The sequence below is a fragment of the Thermobia domestica genome, chromosome 2 (genome assembly GCF_964235325.1).
Source record: "Thermobia domestica chromosome 2, izTheDome1.hap1.1, whole genome shotgun sequence".
Taxonomy (NCBI): domain Eukaryota; kingdom Metazoa; phylum Arthropoda; class Insecta; order Zygentoma; family Lepismatidae; genus Thermobia; species Thermobia domestica.
This window is the reverse complement of record NC_137455.1, coordinates 334,437,492-334,461,437: the sequence shown is the minus strand read 5'-3', so window position 1 is coordinate 334,461,437 and position 23,946 is coordinate 334,437,492. Positions and strand designations below refer to the sequence as shown.

Below are 23,946 nucleotides of genomic sequence, written 5' to 3'. Positions count from 1 at the left end.
TTCAGCTGTTTAGAAACGCGAAAATAAATGCCGATTTTCAAAATGGCTCGAAATCGAAAGCAGATAACGCTTGCTCATGTAAAATAATATTGTCTAGGGCCTCTTGTTCCACATTTCGATTATCTTTTATCTATTTGAAGATATCACATAATTACTGTAAAATTAGCGGTATTTTAATTTCGCCGGGATGAAGACTCTTAATGCTTGAGAAACATTGTTTGGGATTGAAATAGGTTAACACTTGGGTAAAATTTCAAAATTCAACCCCAATACTTTTACTTAACTGACATAATTAACATGTAATACTAATTTCTAATGTTTTTCTTCGGTTCGCGACTTGTATTATACGAGGTAAAAGATTTGATTTAGATCGAAAAAGTCGATTTAAATAAAATGAACAAAAATGATTTTTTTTTCACCCTGACTATGAAATACAGCTGTATTTTATGTTACAAATGTGTAGTAAAATCTCCACGAGGGCTATACAACGATTAAAATAACGAAGTTCATATTGAAGGAGTGTATTAGATACTTTTTTGGACGCCGTCGTATTTCTGCACTGTGTACAATAGCTGTATTTTTATTTTAAAAAGTGAACGTTACTAGTATCAAGCGATATAGAACTTCTATCACTGCGTAACCTTTCACTACCCTCGGGTACACACACATTCACCGTCGCTGACATCTTCGCCCTGCTGCGCAGGTCCCAACAGGTTTGCCCTGCCCTGACCCGGTTAGATAGCGTTCATTTTCAGATTTTTTTAAGTAGTTTTTATGGTATAGTTCCAGACATTGTAGTTGCATGCAAAGTGAGAAAGAATTTTAATTTTTCAGTAATTACTTCTGATGGCCCCATGTGCCGCGGTGACTTAGTGGTAGATCGTTCACCTCTGGTAGTGGGGTCCTTGGTTCTATCCCAGCTCGCGCCAAGTGAGGTTTGTGCTGGACAAACACTGTGCGTGGGTTTTCTCGGAATTTTCTGTTTTCTTTTACTTTCTTCATTCCCCCATTTTCTTCATTTCTCATCATCACCTTCTCCTTTAGCCTAGCCGGCATAAACGTGGGACGTAATACAAATATTTCACTTCTGACGTCCCCACCCCTTAAATTTTATCAGTGCTAAGTAAGGCATTGTCATGTCGCTTAGCGGAAATCTTTTGGAGAACAATAAGAAATTAAGTGAAATATTTTTCAAGAATTATTTGGAGTGATATACCTGAACCTAACCTGCATGATGAAAGGTATGGAAGAGTCATAAATAGAATAGGCGTAAGTAAGTTAGCCCAGTAAAATACAGTTATTCCACTTAAATTTTTATGTAAATGAATCTACAATTGACTGCTGGATTACCATTTTAACACTTTACGCAGCGGTTTAGTGAGAGAGTGCTCGCCTTTGGTACGTGGGGTTTCTAACTCGATTCTAGTTCGCATCAAATGGACTTTGGTAGTGGACAAACACCGTGTCCATGTTTTTCCCCTGTTTCTTCTTTCATTGTATTATTTCTTTTATTACCAGCACACTGTCCCATACCCTCGATGCATGATGATGAGATATTAAACTAGAAACTTCATGTCGTTTACTTCTACCGGCAGTCATTAAAAGTATATATCCTGTTTTCAGTATTGTCTTGAAAAAATGAAATGAAATCTGTGAGTTTTACGTCCCACGATTATGTGGGGTAGGCTAAAGGAGACGGTCTACCATTGAGCCTCCGCGACCCCCAGTATTGTCTTCCACGCCAAAGGCGCGTACGCTATCCACATAGCCACAAAGGAGCTCATGTGGTTCGGATTCCACGTTAATCAGTAGGTCCACGTCTCATATATAGCCTCGCTGCTGAAAGGGACGCTAAACTAAAATCAACTCAACCCTAGTATTGTCTTGATGTAGAGTGACGCTTCTTTTAGAAAATATTTCTAGCCTAGGAAATTTATAAGTTGACTAAAAGTAATATAAATAGGTATCTCGCGTTGTATGCGATCTACTGTAACTGTACACGTTTTCACTAGAACATAATGTAAACAAGAATGATAACTTAGGATATTGAACAGTAATTTTGCAGTGAGCCTGTACGTTTTACTTTACGTGTTTTCGTATTAACGATAATTTCTCTGCAGGAATTAATTACATGATACGAGTGATAAGTGTATTCTTGCCCAATTGTAGTAAAGGCATATAAATAGGAGAACTCGTTCAAAATCGGAAAATTGAATTCCAGTTAGTGCAGCAATAAATGAAGTTTACACCAATGGACTTTCGATTTTAGTTTTGCCACAGTCTCAATCTCAGTGATATATTTTCCTACAAGTACCGGTACAACAACACCAAAACAAATTTCGTATTCAGTCGTTTGTGTTAAACAAAAAACGAAGCTAATGAATTGATGAAACAATTTCATCAAAACGTTCTTAGCTGTATTAGGCACTTTCATTAGATAGTTAAGTGTTTTGTGACATTTTTAGTCTCTGTACTTAAGAGGCAGCAAGACTGAGTACAGCCCAGTATTGATTAAAAAGTTCGATTTAACATGAGCCATGAACACCTTTCACTATACACTGAGTATTCCAAAAGTAGGTATACAGCCTCATACTGATTTGCATGTGCCATTTTATATGATTTCTTATTGTTATCCATACATATAGTGACTTAATTTCTATTATTGTTTATATTTAACTTCTTTTCACTTATACCTTAAGTTCGGAACAGTCCGAAGAAATTAAAACTCATTTTAAGAAATTAAAATGTTATATTTGATGAATGCAAGTCTGTATGTCTACTTTTGGGCCACCCTGTATTCGGGTATTTGAAATTTCTTTAAAAAAAAATAGTAATGATAAAAAAAATGCAACAAAAGATTGCGATCTTAGCCAATACCTGTAATTAGTTATTGGAATGGGGACCACAAAATTTTTGAACGATCCCTAAATCGAGTTTTCATATTTTCTACGGAATAAGCGCATCCTACTCAGTTAAGTGATAGTTTGTGTCCGGCTACAGTATATGTGCAGTAGTTCACAAGATAGAAGGCCTACAAGAAAATTTTTGATTAAAATGTATTGGATCTTTTGATCCAATAATGAATAATTTGCACGATTCTATGCTGGCATTCATTTGTTCATAGATATCAGTGGTGCCCCCCCCCTCATGTCCATGACGCACCCCCCCCCTCAATTGTCTGTCCGTAGGTGTTCTTCCATGAAAAAAATGCGATTATTTATTACACCTCCTCAAACATATTTATATAGATTTTTACCCCCCCCCCAAATATTTCAATGACGCAGTTTGCGTCATAGCCCCCCTTGTGGGCACCCCTGTAGATATCATTACTAGGGTTTCCTTTCTGAAAGGAAGGGGCTGAAGCTAAAAGAGGGAAAAAAAAAAAAAAACAAACATTTTATATTTCTAAGGTAGGAAGGTATCCTGCTGTTTTTTACAGCAAAAGAAGAAAATAACTCGAATGAAAGAAAAAAGTCTGTGATCGTGTAAATAATATTCACAACCAATCACGTCTATATTAGTATTTGTGAATCGCGTATTTTGAGAGGTATAGAGTGGATTGAAAAAAAATATGCCAAAAATACATTATCTTACTAGCCTACCGTGTTAGGAAGACGAAACTCGATATATACGTACATTTTTCATTAAAAATGAGGGACACATATTTCAGCGTTTTTGGAAATTTCCGTTTTAAAGGGATAGAGGATATTACGAAAAAAAAATAATATTTAATAAATAAATAAATGAAACACTTGCAGGCTTGAGAAATGCGTATGTGGAGATGCATTTAGAAAATTAGCTTAGTCGAATGGCAAGTCATTGAGCAAATATCATGACTAGTAAGAGAGCAATAACGAGTGTTGAAATTTGAAAAAAAAAAAAAAAAAAAAAAAGTACCAGACATAAGATATGATGGAAGGAGGAAAAAATTGATGAAAGCTATGAAAATAGATATAATACTCCTAAGTCAAGATAAAATGTTTAGTTGAGCACTAGTTTGGTTTATTGAAGTTTCATGACTTGCAGTGTGTGCTTTGCCAAAGATGGCAGAATGAAGGCACGTACGCGGGAATTTATTTCGGGAGTGGTCCAATTTCAATATGAGGATAAATTGTACGATATTAAAATTTGTAAAATTATCCCTAAAATTTGACTAAATTTAGAAAAAAAGTCTGGACTTTGGGACACCCAGGACCTATCCCTTGCGAATGTGTGCAGAATACTTATAATGTTACACAAGCTTTTTGCATATTATTTTATTTTTGTGTGTTATAATTTTGGTTTTATATGATTACTTGTTAGTAGTTCTTAAAAACTCCGTTAAGTTTTAATTATATTATATCAAACGTGCTTGTAAAATGTTAAAACTTTGCTTATTGTTATTTTATTTTCAGAAGTTCCCATCAGTCATGCAGTCAACACAACCCGCTGTGAATTTTTCAACGAAACTTTGTGTCATGAATCCGGACAAGGTTGCAATGAAACCCAAGAATGTGACCAGACAGAGCCAGACAAGAGGAATCATTGCTATGTACTGTGGCAAAATAATAGTAGTGGAAAACCTTACATAAAATTAAAGGTAAGATTCATCATTGAGAGGTTATATGCAGGGTTTGAAAAAACCCAAACCATCTGGGCGTATGTTTTTTTTCGAATTTGTTTCTTTATTATTATTATTTATTTGTTTATTTTTACTATTATTCTTAAGTTCTTTTCATTGCCATAATTTACATCTTTCTGTTCACTGGTAGATAAGAAGCTTTTAAAAAAGTTCATTTTCTTATTTTAGTGGTTGAATTCCGTGCTTTTGTAGTGTTCAGCATTTGTATAATTATTGAAGCATAGTATGTCTTTCAAGCACCCAGACTATACAAGACGTGGACATACAGTTTAACGTGGAATCCGAACCATTGTAATGTGCTCAAATTTCAGTGTGTTCCTATTCCTACTGGGAATCGAACGCTTGACCAAGTCGGTACGTGACGTTTGGGCGCGGACGTTTGGGCACTGGACGTTTGGGCGCGAAGCCATTTGGGCGCCAGACGTTTGGGCGCGAGTTAAAAAGTCGTTATGTTAGGCGCTGAGTACTAAGTTCGAATCAAGATATCACAAGGTGTCTACTGTAGTGGAAGTCCTTGAATTATACTGGATTTTGTTTTACATACTAGAAATACTGGAATTTCAAAATTATAAAAACTGAATTAACAATTAAATTTTGTAAATTTAAGTTTCAACGAAAGTTAAGTGTGCTTTTTATTTGATAACTTTTCAAGCCAAATGTAAGTCGACCAGACTACATATGATTGACTGCATTACATACATAGTGAGCCTATTCCATTAAAAAACTTAAAGCAGGTCTTCTGCTGTAGTTACGCAATAAGTGTGAATGTCAAACACATTTCTAGTGGCTAAATGACCAATATATGTACACTTAACTATTATTTTTCACTTTGAAATCGTTTTTTTTTCTTTCGCCACTTTCTTTAATGCAGATTAAATGCTTACAATGGGACGAAAAAAATGTGTGTTAAGTTTTGATTTTTATATTGGAATGTTAATAAAAAAAAGTGATACCAGAAATACGGCATACTACAGTTCCTAAACTCAATGTGTTAGACATCCTGTATGCAAAATATGTCTTAGACACCATGTATGCAAAATATCTTTCCCTCAACTCGATTAGGATATAGGATTTTTAGATTTCTGGGCTCTCGGCATCTAAGGCCATTTAGCCCGTCACGTTTGAGGGAGCACTATCCGGGGAAAGGGAAGGAAGAAAGGATTGGGGAAGGAAGGAAGCGGCCTGGACCTATAAATTAGGTACCACCCCGGCATTTGCCTGGTGTGAATGAAGAAAACCCAGGAAAACCTCATTCAGGGTGGCTGGCCTGAAAGAGGATGTTACACTTTTTCGACCGAGTGCCCCCACCGGGAATCGAACCCGGAACCGATCGTACCGAAGGCGAGAGTGTTAGCGACTACGCTACAATCTTTTATTGGTAGTTCTTTATTGAACTTAAGGAAGAGAAGAGTTTGGCAAACGTAATACGAAAGAAAACAAATTTTAATATTCATAAATATGTAATTATTAACTTTAAGAAAATACAAAAATTAAATCAATATGTTTTAATTAACATTAAGAAAATTAACAGTTCGTCTGATTCCTTTATTTCCTAGCTTTCTTATATAATACAAAAATTAGATCAGAAGTACAAGAATCGTGAACAAGCGAAAAATCAATCCATGACGAGGTTAGGCAACAAATGCCACAAACGCATTAAACTATTTAATTTAGATGAATAAATAAGATAGAGATAGAAAATATACAGATAAATGAGGTGAGATAAAGATAGAAGTGTAGGAAATGTATATATCTTGATTGGCGCTTAGTTTTCAGTGCCTAGCTTACTTTATATGTCGTAAATTGTGATTTTTTACTATGTACCTCGCGCCCAAACGTCTGGCGCCTAAACGGCTTTGCGCCCAAACGTCCGGCGCCCAAACGGCAGCGCCAAAACGTCCGCGCCCAAATGGCGGCGCCCAAACGTCCTGTCCCGTGACCAAGTGTACACCGCGCTCACTAGCCACTAGGCCAGCGGGAAGGGCTGCTCAGATTTGAGTATATGAGAAAATCAGTGTATTGGTTTGTATATATATATGTGAATAGTGACACTCGAAATATTGTTCAAGTCCAAGTTCAGCCTCCATTGGTAAGTACGTAAAAATAATTGAAAATAGGATTGCCAACACTGGAAAATAAATTACCGACACCATCTCAAAGTTCCCTATGATATAGGCCTGAGTGTGAAGTATCTCTGTTCGGACCCATCCATGGGAAAGAAATGTAACATGGACAGAAGTTTTAGCACCTGTATTCTGCATATCCTTAGTACAATGCATTCACTAATTAGTTTAATATATATATATTGTGTAAAAATGAGAAACTGAAGTTGATATAGATCACTTTATTGTATTTACCAGTAACTGCCAGTATCGCTTTATTGTATTTGCCAGTAACTGTCACTTAAAATTATCGAAACAAATAAACAAAAGTATATTAAATCTTACGTTACAATTTTGGATTTACAAAAAGAAATTTACTCGTTAAACTTACTTCAACTACGGGAAATTGCATCAAGAAATCCTTTTTCACTCGCAAATATATAAAATTCCTCACAAGTGAATTTCAGAATTTTCCTGACAGTTCCTGTCATCTCTTTACAATTATCCGAACAAATGAACAAAATATATCAACCTTTGATAGATGTCGAAGGATGACAGGTTTGGATTTACGGAATGAAAGTTACTTTTTAAATTTATACTTCGAACTAGATACAATTTCACAATATTGGGGGCGCGATGGCTCAGTGGTAGAGCGTTCACCTCCGGTGCTTGGGGTCCCTGGTTCGATCCCAGCTCGCGCCGTGTGGACTTTGTGGTGGACAAACACCGTGCTCGTGGGTTTTCTCGTGGTTCTCCCGTTTCCTCCCACTTTCTTCATTCCACCATTTTCACTCATTTCTCATTATCACCGTCTCCTTTAGCCTAACCGGCATAAGCGTGGGACGTTAAACTCAAAGATTTCATTTCATTTACAATTTCACAATACTGGCCATAAAGGGGCTAGTAAGAAGTTCGTACCAGTCATCGACTTTAATCAAAATATCAGCAATATTTTCGGCCAGGCCGGTGTAATACCGGCCAGTTGGCAATTCTAATCGGAAGCGAGCATTATTGTTTTCAGTCCATAATTTTCGGAGTTGCTGAGATGAATAGTGATGTATCCGATGCCGTTTATGTTCAAATCCACCACATATCCTAAGGGGAGAAGGGGTTCAAAAGTTTTTCACACACTTACTTTTTCCGTGCGAAGAATGGGCATATCAGCTATTCAATATCGAACTCAATACCAGTAAACTTAAACTTCCGAGGATTAAAACCAAACTTTATTTAGAAACGATAAAATCATTCAATATACTTCCTTTTGATAATACAATAAAATCCATATATATTGGCCATCATCGACTCCATTGAGAAGTAGCTCACAGAAAGTAAGGTCATTTGGAAAAATTCCTTGCAAGTTTCCCATGAGGAAAAGACTTCAGACGGTGGTAGAGTAGTGAAGAACACCTTGTCTTCGCTGCCAGTCACATGTCGAATGGTGGTGCTGCACACTGTGGAATTGTAGGCTCAGTTTGTGCATTCTTTTATTTAGATAGGCTAGGTTGCCAGCACACTTTGATGTTTTTTTTTATGCCAATGTTGTATGTAATTTTTAATTACTGTCTACCAGTGAATAATTTCTTTGCAATGCTTGTATTGTTTTAGGGGAGAGTTGTACACAGTATTTTCAGGAATCTCAGTTACAAGTAAGTAAAGGAATGTCGTTGATTTCCATTCACAATAATAATTATAAAACTGTTTTCATTATCACTTGTAGTTTTAATTCTATCCCGTTTTAAAAGTTCTTACGTTGTTAATGGTAAATTCTACATAAAAAACGGAGAGAATCCATCACAGACACTTCTTCACTCTCTCAATTTCCATTGATTTCGCGCCTATAGGGATACTGTGTAAGTAAAAATCGGTTGATTCTCCCATTTTCTGGGTTATCAAGTATGGTGGACAAGAGCTGTCGTGTAGTCGTTCATGTTTGATCACTGATCACTAGAGTGAACGGTATGTGTAACTGTTCAGGGACTGTCAAGGGAAGTTCGGGAGAAAGCTGTCGCCTGCAGAGAAACTGAGCATGCCAGTTTGAAAGGCCAGTTAATGCTGATTACAAGTCAATGAAATTCCTGTACCGTTGAGAACTTCCCTTGTGAGTAACGTATTACTTAGCATACCGACACGGTAAGCAGGAAACTTGGGATGGACTCTCGGCGGAACAATTTTTTTTTGTTTTTTTTTGTTTGTTTGTTTGTTTTGTTGTTCGTTCTACAGTGATCGCACGGAGTCACGAAACTTAACCTAGGTCTACCAATTTTAGCAGCCAACAGAACGCAAGAGTTGTGTCCCAGTCGTTAACTCCTACTGATGGATTTTTGCGTCGTCTCACGCTATACGGAGAACATCTCCCGAGGATACAGCGTTGTCAGATTATTATTACTGTCGTTGTTTTTTATTTTTGCTATTATTGTTATTATCATTTAATTCGATTAATTGTTAGCGTTTGTGTTATAGTTCTTTAAGTGCTTTTTTTTTTTTGGTCGTTCGCCATGTTTTCTAAGTTCGGGAACATTATTGGTGCATGGTGCACCTGTGTTGTTTCACGTTTCTTAACTGTGCTTTCGAAAGGCAGCTCCACGAATCGTGCCGAATTCTTCCGATTCATCTCATGTGAGTCAAAACAATTTAATAATTTGGTGTAGAACCCAATTTTCACGAGCCCTTGCGGTCACTGTAAATTATCTTTAACTTGCGTATAAAATATTGAGTAATACACTGTCATAATCCATAAATGGTTGTGTTGTTTTATATATATATATAATGTAATGTAAAGTTACTGATGGATTTTCTTTTATTTATTCGTTTTAGGGCTGTTTCTTAAACAATGTCATCTGCTATGACCAGCATAAATGTGTGGAGAAGAACATGGAACCGAAGCGAGAGCTTATGTTCTGTTGCTGTGAGGGCGATATGTGCAACAGAAACTTTACGTGGGAGCCTTCCATTCCAAGCCCATCTCCCAGCCAAAGTCCAACTTGTAAGTTAATGTAAAATGTATATTTGTCCTAAAAGTTACAAAACTCAGATTTTCAGCTTGCCGTAACTAAGAAATTAGAAGGTTCACCGGTACAGTATTCGCGCCATAGAGTGGGTTCAATATTAAGAAGGTGGAAAATTGTCAATAGATTTAAAAAAAAAAAAAAAAAAAAAGTCTCTTTCCAGTCCAATTGAAGGTGATTCCATATTTAAAAGGTTATTCAGAATTTCTGGTGATTTTGTTTCAGAAAGAGATTTCCGAGTATTATATTTTGAGACATTAATATGATATATAGGTTTCGATAATTGACGTGGTATGAAAGGAGTCAAGGAGAGAGGAAGGCGAGAAATGTATAATGGAATTGCTTTCGATTATTTTCAGGGTTAAATGTAAGGTGTATGGGAACGTAATCATATTAAAGAAGAAACCATATATTTCACCGTTTACTACTTCATTAACGGTACTTTTGATTATTTATTTATTTATTTTTTAATGTCGAAATAAGGTCTGTTTCAGCACTCGCTGTCAGAGGGTTCACATGTTAATAACAGTAAATATAAATGGTTCCGGGTTTCCTGTATTCCTGGTAAGGATACTTGCTTCGGATGCAAGTCCCAGTAGTGGTTCAGATTCCACTTTAAACAGCAAATCTCATCTCATATAGCCATGGTACTAATAATATACAAACTCTTAATTAATAAGGTAGTTAGCTGAAGAGAATGTATGCACATGAATGTGTGAAATGTAGTGTGTTTTTCCATTTGATGTGTTATCCGTTCGTATTGCGAGTTAAGGAAAGGAATACTACACCTGCGTGTTATACGAGATTTCTCTTATTTACAAGGTTCTTACAAATCTGGAAAACAAGGTAAACAGGGAAGGATCAGGGAGAATGAAACGAAGGGCAAATATCAGGGAAAATGGTGCTTAACCTGGAAAACCTGGAAATCAAGGAAAATTGGGGATTTTTCTCAGGAAATAAAACTATTGTCCATCTTACCTATTTAATAAAATAAGCCAAAAATTAAGTCATTATTCGTTAAAAAAGGCACTACAAATAAATGATTTTCGTTGAGTTGTACAAAAACCCGTTTTGTACAGTCTTCTGAAAAACTTCATGGTGTACATGGTGCTATTTCAAGTGGTAATAAAACCACTGCAGACCTTTCAAACTATATAAAATCGAAGGAAGCTACAGCTGCTGAAATTATGGAGTAATTTAGACTCATGAATTGCAAAGATACTTACAATTTGTGTAAAAACGGTGACTTTCTCTTTCAGACTATGTTTCGAAACAATAACATAGCAAAGAATTTTCACTTGGGGCCTGTTAAATATAGCTACACTGTATGTTACGGTATTGCTCCAGAAAAAAAACTTACAAGCAGCTTGGAAAAATGTGAATATTTTGTTGTTGCATTTGACGAGTCGTTTTAACAAAATTGCTGGGAAGGGTCATATGGATCTGCATGTGCGATTTAAGATCAAATTGAAGATAGTGTTACAACAATGTACTTGACCTCTTGTTTTATATATATTTGCAAATGATTTGAAATTGCAAATGATTTGTTGTTGAAATTTAAAGAAGCTTTCCCAGAAGTTTTGATTTGACCAAGATACTCCAAATAAACATGAATGGAACCAATGTCAATCGGAAGTTTCTAACATCTCTACAAACCGAAATTGAGGTACAGGGAAATGATGGGATCCTGTTGTTTGCATGTGCTACACGGTGCCCTGTTAAGGAGACATTTAATGGTTGAATGGAACCTCAACAAGTTTTTACGAAATCTTTATTAATTGCGCAGTGAGTCACCAGCCCGAAGAGGAATGTTTCTGATATTGTAGGAGCAGTGAAAATTTCGAGGAAATTCTGTTGTTGCTTTTTAAGTTCGATGGGTGGAAAATGCTGATTGTGTAGACAGAGCTTTAAAACTATTTGAAAATGTGAAACGTTACATTGAAAGTCCTGACACTAAACTTTCCCAAAATTCCACCGTAAACAGAGTGAAATCAAGTATTCAAGATCCCCTTATGCCTGCTGAACTTACATTTTTCAAATCTGTGGCGTTGGAGCTAGAACCGATTTTAACTAAGTTTCAGACCGATAAACCTATGGGCCTTCTCTTATATGGAGAACTGTTACTGTTATTGTAATTTTATTGAAGCGTTTTCTAAAAGAAGAAATTCTTCACTTTATCATAACGGCAAATAAGTTAATGTCTATGGATCTAAAAGTTAAAAGTAATCTGAAAACCCAATAGATATAGAATTCGGAAGAAAAAAAAAAGTATTGGAAACGGTTGGACCCACCTGAAAAAAAAAAAAAAAAAAAAAAAAAAAAAAAAACTTTAAAACCCACCTGGGTTTTTGACCTGTTTGTTAGTATATTATTGATACAACTAAGGTGATAACATTGTAAGTGATTTTTTATCAGATTTTTAGACTTTCCTTGGGCGAATTAGAGGCTTCCACGTTAAGGTACCCAACAACATTCAACATAAGACCTTTATAAAGTTCTGAATGCACTAAATGAATGAATTAAGAAAAAAGAAAAAAACTTAGCTTGAGATAATTATAGAACAAATTAATGTATGGATTATGCTTATAGCCTACTAGCAGCGTTCACCCCGCTTCGCTGCGGTCACCCCGGAACGCAATAAACTTTGTTACTTAGATAATTTTTACTTTTTCGCTTTCAAGTGATATGATAAAAACCATAGAAGATTGCAGTAAATCTCAACATTATATCGCCTGTCATTTATGTTAACCCGCCCCGCTTCGCTGCGGTCATCCCGGTGCTGGCATATTGTAAAAGTGTCTGTAAAAATAAGCAAATCAATTAAAAAATTTTAAACAGAAGATTCAAGCTATTTTCCGCTGTATATCGCCTGTCATTTATGTTAACCCGCCGAGTGACACGGTCATGCGGGTTGCATATAAATACGTTTATTTTTACCTATGATGAACTAATAACAAAGGATTTGTACGTTATGGACACTTGAATGGTCAATTATCTCAAGACACTGGTAATTAAAAATTAAAGTGATATGATAAAAACCATCTAGGGTCCAAATCCTAATAACCCCCCAAAAATGAAAGAAATTGGTTCAGCCGTATTAGCGTGATGAGCGGACAAAATTTTGTACGTTCTCTTTTATATATATAGATTTGAAGTAAAATAAGCAATTTTGTACTTTAAAAAATATTTCCGTGAATAGTGTGCTCGTCGATTTGATGACACCGAGGGACATTATCACTCATATGCTTGACGGGTTTAAGATCATAGGTGCCAGTACCAATAGTACATATGTAAATACATTAGTATTATTTCTTACCTTTGATGTAAAACACAAGTTTCTTCAACTAAAATTTGGTTTTCCAACAATTACAGTTTAGTTCAGTCATTTGTTGCTACTCTTCAAATAAGCATTCTGTAGAATCAACACAGCACCAGCAATAGCGTAAAAATTCTTGTCAAATTTAAGAAGCTTAATGCTCGGAGTAACGCTTACTGTTTCAAGTGCTGAATTCAAATATCCGTACTAGTGGAAGTTTTGATGTACACGCCGTGAGAGAAGTGCTCGGGAAATTCCCGAATTAAACGCAGAAGGATCGAAATGAATACTTCAACAATAAAACTATTTATTTTACGCTTAAGAGTCTTCATCCCGGCGAAATTAAAATACCGCTAATTTTACAGTATTTATGTGATATCTTCAAATAGATAAAAGATAATTAAAATATGGAACAAGAGCGCCTTAGACAATATAATTTTGCGTGAGGCACCGTTATCACAAGTCATCTAGTGGCTTTCCGTTTTCAGCTGTTTAGAAACGCGAAATTAAATGCCAATTTTCAAAATGGCTCGAAATCGAAAGGAGATAAGTGAATCGTTATAACGGTATCTCATGTAAAATAGTATTGTCTAGGGCGCTCTTGTTCCACATTTCGATTATCTTTTATCTATTTGAAGATATCAAATAATTACTGTAAAATTAGCGGTATTTTAATTTCGCCGGGATGAAGACTCTTAAGCCTGCCATACGTCCCGTAAAAAAACAGGAAAGTCCCGTTTTGGGACAGGGAAATGTCCCGTATTTTAACTTCGTTCCATTTCTGCTATCAATATCAGCTTATTCGAAAGGTGAAAAACAAAAAAATCTGACATTGACTGGGAATCCTGTAGTGAATGAAGTCTTTCTCCTTGCATCCTTTCCCCTTAGTGAATGAACAGTACGCTGTTGCAAGTTCAGTTTCAGTTTCAAGGAAGTTATTACACCACCCTGTTCGACTTGATAGCGAGCGAAATTTGCAATGTTACTTTTTCCATTGTACTTGATAGAAACTCGGTTATTTTACGGAACATTAAAAAAAAAATGGCTTTGAATGTTTCTACATTTACAAACACAGGGAAGATGCCTAACCTTTTCTCCAGCAACACATTAGATAAGTTGACAGGAATTATAATATTTTTCAGAGGCTAGGGGCACAGAATTGTGCTTTGGTCCAGGTCTTAGAAAAATGTAAATCTAGTTCTGACAATTACACACGACACAAGGATTCGCTTTTCATCAGATTAAACTGACGAACGTAATTTTGGCAAATACAGCCATGTAAATAAATATTACTAAACGCGCGAAGAATATTGAAGGTAGATTGTACAATCCGCGGCAAAAAACCTGCAACATGAGGATGTAAGTTTATTGTGAAACTACGCCTAACAGCACAGGGAATGAACATAACGTCTAAGTGGAACGAATCACGCCAGGATAAGCCTATGCCTCCTCCTGTGCACACTTGTTTTGGAGCAAAAGACTTCGTCATTTCACACTAAACTTATATGCTCATGTTGCAGGTTTTTTGCCGCGGATTGTACCACTGATTTAAATAATTTGCATATTGTTTTCCTGTAAAGCATTTTTATAGCACATCTTAAGTTTTTAGGCATCTTCAGTATGTACAATTAATTGCAGGGTACGAACAAAGAAAAGCAGCTGCTGCTTAGTGAACTTTTGCCTATTATATTCTTGAAAAAAAAAAAAAAATAAAAAAATAAATAAATAAAATGAAATTTTTTAGTTTTAGTCTCACGGTTATGCCTGCTATGCTCAAGGTGACGGTGATGATGAGAAATGAATGAAATGACGGAATGAACAAAGTGGGAGGAAACGTGAGAATCCCGAGAAAACCCACGCACAAGGTGTTTGTTCACCACAAAGCTCACTTGGCGCGAGCTGGGATCGAACTAGGAACCCCATGCACCAGAGGTGAACGCTCTACCACTGAGCCACCGTGGCTTATTATACTTTTGTTCATAACCAGACTACAGTTCATTGCATTGTGTTGGAAAGTTGGGGGGGGGGGGATCTGAGGTGTCCCGTTTTCTCATGGAAAAAGTATGGCACGTTTATTTACGCTGGAAGATGTTAATTTCGTATAAGACATTTTAAAAAAATTATTTATTTTATACATCATGAATTGTATCTTTGTTTTAAATTAATAGGCCCCTTTTGGTATTCATATTTGGCGAACGTCAGTCAGGCTTCTGGATGACTTGGTCTACATTTGTTCGTTTGTCTGCCGAGCTCCTTCATGGCTATACGGTTAGTGTACGCGTCTTCGACGTGGGACCCGGGTTTGCTTCCCGGAGGGAGCTCATGTGGTTCGGATTCCACGTTAATCAGTAGGTCCTTTCTCATATAGCCTCGCTGCTAAAAGGGACGTTAAACACAAAATCAACTCAACTCGTTTGTCTGCCTCTACCACACACTACAGGGTACAACGTTCGGCCTTTTAAGTTAAAATTTTCAGAGTACAAGCACGAGACACTCTAAATGTCTTGTATAGATTTTGGCGGCATACCAACATAAAATATCAAAATGGCGGTCATTTTTTCAAAACCGCGAGTATCCACGCTACGAAGCGCAATTTTCAGTCTTTTAAGTTAAAATTTTGACGGTGGAAGCACGAGATATGCTAAATTTACTGTATAGATTTTCTCGGCGATCAAATGTAAAATTTCAAAATGGCGGCCATATTTTTTCAAAACAGCAGTAAGTAGAAAATTGTTGCAAGTTGTGACAATGACAATCTTGAAATATGAGTCACATTTTAACACTTTTACCCCAAAGACTGAAATATTTCGAAAAAAAAAAAAAAAACCGATTAACCCTGAAAAAAAACATATGGACCCAGGTGGGTTTGGTTTTTTCAAAAACAGCCCGTTTTTTTTCAAACCCTGATTGGAAAGCTTAATGATGTCAAGGAAGTAGATAAGTGCAGTTTCTTTAGTGATTGTCAAAAATTTTTGATAAGGCCTACTGAAAAAATACTCGAAAAATGTCCTCTTTAGATATCCTCTCACTCGTGCCATTTCATGCCTTGATCCTCTTGTTATCTTGTATAAACCTAAAATTGCCCGGATAAGGAAGACGAAGCGCTTGGAAATACTCCATTAGTTGCTTCGTCTCGATGATGTTAAAGCAGAGCTAGTTCAGAGAGAGTTCGAATCTTTTCTCCAGCAGTCTAAAAGTGTGTTGGCGTCTTATAATTCAGATGGAACTGGCGTCTTATTTCAGATAGAAGCAAAACAAATCTTGATGAGTTTTATAAATCAGTTCTAAGTGACAAAAGTGAATTCAAACACTTATTGAGTCGTGTGAAAATGATATTAATTATTTCACATGGAAATGCAAGTGTAAAGTCTGGTTTTTCTATTAACAAAAGTTTATTGGTAGAAAATTTGCAAGAGGTTTCTTAGTAGTCCAACGACAACTGGTAGATTATTTGGTCTACATAGGTGAAATTAGATGTCTCAGTGCCTCAGACCCAGAACTCTTAATTTCTGTAAAAGGTGCGAGAACAAGATGTAATTCGGTTTTGGAAGAAGAGAGAAAATGAGAGGTCTCAAGCAGTACTTAAACGTCCGTTATGTCCGCACCCCATAACTTTTGATTATGTTAAACTTTCAAAAATTTTTGCGTTTTAGGGGAAAATTCACAATTGCATTTACATTTACACATTATTCTGAAAAGTTTAACTCATTGTTTCCTTTTCTCATTTTATTGAATTCGAAAAAATGTTGAGAAGTTCCATTGTTTTTCCATTGTTTACTAAATTTTGGGGAGCGCGTCCGAATTTCTTCGAAATTAACAAAATCAATTTGTTGACATTTTTTTAAAAGAATTCTTAAGTTACAGCTGCTCATTGGGGAGAAGGGTGACCAATTTGTTCGCATTTTTTAAAGAAGTTTAACGTCAATGTGTAATATTATTTGAAGATGTCTTTATAGAGTTTCTTCACTAGCTTAAATAGCAATTCTTTGTTTAGCTTACGCTTGTCTGTTTATCTACTGTTAATTAGCAATTTGTATGGCTTTGTGTCTGCTGTATAGTGTTGCAAACGGAAAGTAACACACAGGTTGAAAATTACTGGCCCAAGCCTTTATTTAGCTCTTACAGGTATTCCTCATCAGTACATCATTATCTTATTAAGTGTCGCGGGTCAGGGAAAATGATTGGTCTTGTACCTGAAAATCAGGGAAACTGCTAAAAGTAATTTTGTAAGAACCCTATATTTAAGTAAACAAACAAATGAATAAATGAATGGTAAACGTGAATTCCTTATCACATAAGTTTTCAAAAATAATACAGAATACGAATAATCAATGACAGATCCATTTATTCATCAATTATAGTTCAAAAGTTACTCAAATTAAAAATCTAGGTTACGTAACTTTATGGACAGAGCTTTCTGTTCTTTATATTTTATTTTATATTAGTGCTTTGATAGTATTACGTATTAACACTTGCGCAGGGTCATAGTTAATATTATCCTTTTATGCACTTGGTCTCCAGTTTGATTTCTAGGCGCTGTTATATGTTGAAGTAAAATGTTTGGTCGTCTTTAGTTTCTTCGTTAGTGACACAATTCCGAGTGAGATGCTACTTGACTGGAATTCTTGAGACCAATACTAGCCACTCGTACTAAATGAACTGTATTACAACTTGGACAGCGCGCAGTTGGATTAGGTATTAAAAGTATTGATTCCCGTTAGATGGCCAAGTTTCGTCAGTTGTTCACGGGCACAGTGTTTGAGAAGGTAACGTGTCCATGATTATCGAATGTTGTACTGAGGCAAGTGTAGATCTATGTGGAAATGCTCGATGTGAGATGCACATATGTTGGTCAAAGTGATAAGGTTTTGGGAGTGGCACATATATACACTTAGCAATGCAAAGTACAGTATGGCAGCTACTGCCAGTATATGTGCTGGAAGGAGTGGCATATCAGCTTGAGATGTGAAGACAGACGGGCGTGTCCCGGATCTGATGTGCGCAACATACAACTATCCATATCAGTCCCTACCCCTTCTATCTAGGTTCATCTTACCACAATGTGCAGTGTATCATAGAACACATTTAATCGTATCATCACAGAAGGTTTGGATCTGGAGGAACATCACAGGATGATGAGTCACGAGCTGTTACTCATGCATGTTCAGGAAAAAAATCACGAGAGTTACACGAATAATACTTATTTTGCAGGTGAAAAATGGCAATTTGTTTTCACCAGGTATGTATTCAGTTACTGTACGCCCCTGGACTCAAGGAAAATTTAACCTCCCCTTTTATTGGTTAGTATTCAATATGGGCCTAAACAATAGGGTCGCTGCGGCTTACGTTCAGACTTTGGAACGGGCCGAGCATACAATCAAATGCACGGATCAACCTGGGAAACATATCACATCAATTTCTTTTAGAGCAAATAACGTCGTAACGAGAAAATCAGTCGCGCAGTTGTACCATCATTGTTTTCATGATAAAATCTCCTTAAAATTTCTCGTGAAGAACCTTTTCCGTACTGAAATCTCGATATATTAATATTGCGGTCTGGGCCCAGACTTCTTTGGCCCGTGCGTAAATACAGTCCTGGTTGTCACTGTCGACGAAGGTTCAGTTCCGCTCTCTACTGACACCTAAACCCAGAACTACTTTTTACCCTCCCAGGTGATGGGAAGAAGTACTCCAATTTCGATAGAGATGTAGAAGGAACTTTTTAAAGGACTTCATGGTAGTAGGAGGTTTCTGCGCCAGTTGCCAATCCATCGCGTCCATTTCAAGGCCAAGGTAAATGCATCTTACTTTGAGACTAAAGTTCTACACCCTCACATCCCGCAATTGTGGTAGTGATATATTTCTATCGGTGCAAACATGCCTAACAGACTAAATGAAAGTTATAGGAGTAATAATAACTCATTCTCCAATCGAAAAAGGAATACACAGTGAACACTGAAACAAATGAATAGCCAATCTACATGTTCGAAATAATCCAAGATACCCTCAATATAACTATTACGTAATAACGCATATAATTTCCATTTACTCTGCATCTACCGGGTATAACTGGCATTTGGAGACAATAGATATAATTGCTTGATGGATTTGTAGAGCAATCCTAATAGTTCAGAGTTGGTTTATGCCCTTGACACGTAGTGAAATTTTCAGTTCTCTGTAGCGACTGGAGGCAGCTCCTGACAGTATATCATTATATAGCATTTTCGCTTTATGTAGACATGTTAGTACTGTCGTCCGTGGGCGCCATTTTTAGAACACTCTATATATACAAACCAAAGCTTAGCCGTCCCCGCTGGTTCAGTGACTAGCGCGTGCATTTATTGTGCACGTAGCCCCAGGTTTGATTCCGTGTGAGCAAACAAAAATAAAAATACATGTATACACTTCCATTAATTATCCGTCTCCTTTAGCCTAAAGGGCATAGACGTGGGAAGTTAAACAAAACTGACTTGATTACGATGCTTGGTGAAAGACTTCTGTTGTATGTATATGATTGTAAGTAACGCATTATTGAGAGTTCATCCTCTAAGAATGTGTGGCAGTGTAGTTGCAGTAGCTGTGAATTATTACTGCTTCATGTCAAGACACGAAATTCGGTATGACCGTATCATTCCACATTCGTACATAAGTAGCTTATTTTAGTTTTAGTGATTTTTCTAATTTCTTTTACATTTTAAGTCGGAAAGCTGCAATCGCAACCGTTTAAAACATTGCGTAAAGTTTGAGTGTAATACATCTAATGTTTTTTGTTATTTCATTCCAGTCCCACCTCTACCTGTTGACAACCAAGGATTCAACGTATTGCTGTACGTTTTCCTGTTTTTGATGGCAGTTACTATAGTCAGTGCTCTTTGTTACTGGCTTTATAGGCAGCGCAAGATGGCTTATTTCAACGAGGTAAGCGTACATTTATTATAAATAACTTTTACACTGCGAAAGCTTTCCAGCATCTCACAGATGTTCAAGTAATAAGAAAGGTTCTTTTGTTTATCCTTGTTTGTGTTGTCATAAGTCAGTAGATCTATAGATTAAAACGAACTTTCTCAACAGATACGACACATCGAGCGGCTGTTCTGTGCTGCTCTATTTGTTCGTGTGTGTCGCAAAATTGAAAAAAAAAAAAAAAAAAAAAAAAAAGTAATCGAGATGACCTATAAGTCTAGACTTTATACAAAACAATTTTAAGACAAACTGTCGCAGTAACAGCATCACCTGTGCTTTGTTCAACTTCCCGATTATATAATACTGTATGGAAACTTACAACGTTATACTATTATATATATACGGGTATAAAAACAGTAATCGCTATATATATATGTATATATAATAAAAAAAACTTTTTTCTAAAAATTTCTTTAACATCATCAAAAAGTAGATGTGATGTATAATAAATTGTAATGCTTTTTTACATCTCCTTGTCTAAAAAATGAAATCTTTAAGTTTTACGTCTCATGGTTATGCCGGCTAGGCTAAAGGAGGCGATGAGAAATGAAGGAAATGGTGGAATGAAGAAAGTGGGAGGAAACGGGAGAGTCCTGAGAAAACCGACTCTTGTCTACCTCAAAAGCTTACTTGGCGCGAGGTGAGATCGAACCAAGGACCCCGTGCACCAGAGGTGAACGCTATATCACTGAGCTCTTTATCTAAAGTAGAAGACTACAGCTGACTGTATAAGATCATACAAGTAACATACCGGAAAATTCATATCGTGTATTTTCGTTTAAATTTTCTCAACATTCTATATCCGTGTATATATCATCACTATGTAAACTTCTACATCACTACTAGGGCCTCCGATTTCTGTGACTTGAAAACTGAAAATGTACATGAATTTATGCCCTAAAAATGGCAGAATATAACCTAGAAAGCCACGATCCGTGTTTCATCAGTCAGTACTATAATAATATATTAATGAAAAGAGTGAGTGATTGGAAAGCCTTCTTGACTCCCCCTCTTCCCATAACCTCAAGCTAATGACAAATTATGCTACTGCTAAAAACCACGTAACTTCACACTACTAGAGCAGTTGATTTTAGGCATCTCGAAACACAGTGATGCTAGAGTCTGTGTCAAAAATCCCTCCAATGTTTGTCAAATATTCCTAAAAGCCGTAGGTCCCGCCTTTCATAATTTCTATCTGTCTAAGGACATAAAACACAAAAACTCAACTAAAACTATTTCAGAGCTTTTGGAAGTGAACGACAATAATATATAAGTATAGCAGCCGAATTCGTTCTGGAATATCGTCAGGAATTTTCGACTATTTTTCACTTTTTCATACACCTTGTATAGGTTTGTGTTGACAATGAAATCTCTTGTCATCTATTTTTTTAAACAACTGAACGACCATGTTTGCATTAATAATAATCAGTAGTAATCATGTCAATTATAATTGTAAAACTTGACTTTTCGATTCTAATCTATCTTTGTATATTATCAACTAATATTTTATTTTACCTTATTCGATGTACGGGAAGTGGATGAAGTGATTTCAATAGCCGTGAGAAAGCATCACTGAGTTGCTTTCATGTACGTCACGTGTTATTGACTGCAAATGTAAATTTCCAAGTTCTGGTTTGACCCTGCAGCTTAACGTTACCTGTTACCAGTCCATCCGTGAATATCATGATGATATTGCATTGGTGTGTCATGGTGTCTGACCTTGCTGACTTCCAAGTACTGAAGATTTTTGGTACGCGTCTGTGGCAGTAGTGGTACGTGACCTGGTAGTATGGCAAACTACTGTGTAAAACGTCATACTAACATATAGTATGAGTAAGGAAACGTTTTTCATGATACAGAATAGTGGACGAGAAACGAAACTCTTTGATACGCACAGAGGTGTCGTAAAGGGGATTGTCACTATCGAAAGTCAGACAACTCTTACGAAAGTGATCGAAAAGCTCAGTTCACACCTAGAGAACCCCGTTTTCTTAAAAACTAGTGCTGCGAGAATACCGAGTGGATATATAAGCGGACGAATAAGAACAATCATAACAAATAGACTGCCGATAAATTGAATGTATTTTTACTGTGATCCTCGCTTTGGAACATATTTGCATTTGAAGTGATTCTGTCATATTGTGGACAATCATATCGTAGTATTCTGCATGAAATAATGACCTGCAAAAAATTTGAATAATTTTCGAAGTCTCCCATATCTGTGTACCTAATGGCTCAGGCATTGTTTCCTATAGGTGATGAAATCTACCAGGATAAGATGACTTTAATTACACATTTAGGAACGTCCAGACGTACTTTGTGGAGCGTCAACAGAAATTATCCACTCCCTCGTGAGTTCTGCAGTCACACGATTTAAACACAATTTAGAAATTATGCCCCGTTTTACAAAATAGCATGAGGTCCCGTTACATTCCATCATGCTCCGAGGAACTGGAGCAGGTATTGTATGAAGAGTGGGAAAACATCCCACTAAATACGATCCAAGATCTATATGTTTCCAATCCTAGGTTGTTTGAATATTAATTTGGGTCCAAAGTTGGTTTTCGGTGCGATTAAGTATAACTTTTTTAAAGTAGGTATTTACATTGTTTTGTGTATGTATAAAATATGTGGTTTCATGGCCACATAGAATGATCTACAAAATTGTTATCTTGTCACAAATACTACGATCTCCAAACCTGTTTAAATGTTATACAATGACTGCTTTCTGTAGTTACTTCTTTTTTTTTAATTCTATAAATTAGCTATTTATCATCTTAGCTGTGCTAAATATTAAGTAAACAGAAAAAAAGTTTTGTTGGCTTTCTACGCGGTAATCTGCACGCGCTTCTCTACACCTTTCGTTTCAAGACAATAATGTTAGTGAAGCTGGTGATCTGTGTATGTATTGTAGTCTGCTGGTGATGGTTTCTACAGTTAAACGTTAATGTTAATGAGAGGAAATCAAACATCAGAACTCTTAAGAGTATTCTATGCCCTGTATACTTTACAAGTTTAAACTGAAGACAAACGTTAATGAAATGGGGCGAAAAATGTGCCAGGCATTCAGTAGCAATGTCGTGAATGAACAGACGATACATCGTGGTTTAGGAAATTTAAAAACAGTGATAAACCTTTCTAAGACGTACCGCGTACGAGACGTCCAGAAGAGGAGCACGGTGGCTCAGTGACAGAGTGCTTACCTCTGATTGTAGGTGTCTCAGGCCATGTAAGGTTGTGGTGGATAACATCGTTTCTCAGAGTTTTTCTGTTTCTCGTACAGTCTCATTCCATCAATTCTTCCGTAATCATTGATTTCCATTAATCATCCCTTTCCATTAGTCTATTGTATACTCATGTCCAAAATGATTGTCGCATATCTATAACTGTCTTCTTGTAAGAATATATTTTGATAATTTTGCAGGGTACTTTTAATACTGATACTATGTGTATAGTCGGGAAATGTATATCTGTGGTAAATTTCATAGGAAAATAATTATAATTATGAAAATTATAAGGAGTAAAATAAAATGTTGCTAAATGAACAAGAAAATTTTATTTTTGTTTTATTGTTCTTATTTAATGCTCTTTTGACATGAAATTTGTCACATACATGTCTTTGCCGATTATACACATACTAACATTATAAGAAATACCCGGCGAACTTGTTATAATATTGTATTCCTAGAACAACATATTTATAGATAAGCGACAATAATTTTGGACATGAGTGTACATACTGGGGGATGTTAAATCAAATATTTAATTTAATGTTCACAAGCAGGGTTGGCAAAAATCATGGTTTTTATTGAAAAAAAAAACAAAAGCCAGTTTTTTTTTGTTTGTTTGTTTGTTTGTTGGTTTAAACCAGGTTTTTTGGTTTAAATAATTTACTCTATGTATTTATATTAGATATGGACAGAAATTGGTTAGTTTCAC

General features: G+C 36.1%; 1 protein-coding gene across 4 annotated transcripts in view; it reads left to right on the top strand.

The window, feature by feature from the left end:
- Positions 1 to 23,946, top strand: part of put (activin A receptor type 2 punt) — an 83,307-nt gene that overhangs the window by 7,336 nt on the left and 52,025 nt on the right. For 3 of the 4 annotated variants that reach the window (XM_081749158.1, XM_081749157.1, XM_081749155.1), the window contains exons 2-4: positions 4,395 to 4,579; positions 9,538 to 9,706; positions 19,829 to 19,962. In XM_081749158.1, coding sequence (XP_081605284.1) covers positions 9,595 to 9,706; positions 19,829 to 19,962 — 246 coding nt within the window. In that variant the 5' untranslated portion in view covers positions 4,395 to 4,579; positions 9,538 to 9,594. The remainder of the gene's footprint in view (positions 1 to 4,394; positions 4,580 to 9,537; positions 9,707 to 19,828; positions 19,963 to 23,946) is intronic. The other variant, XM_081749156.1, reaches the window with a different exon arrangement.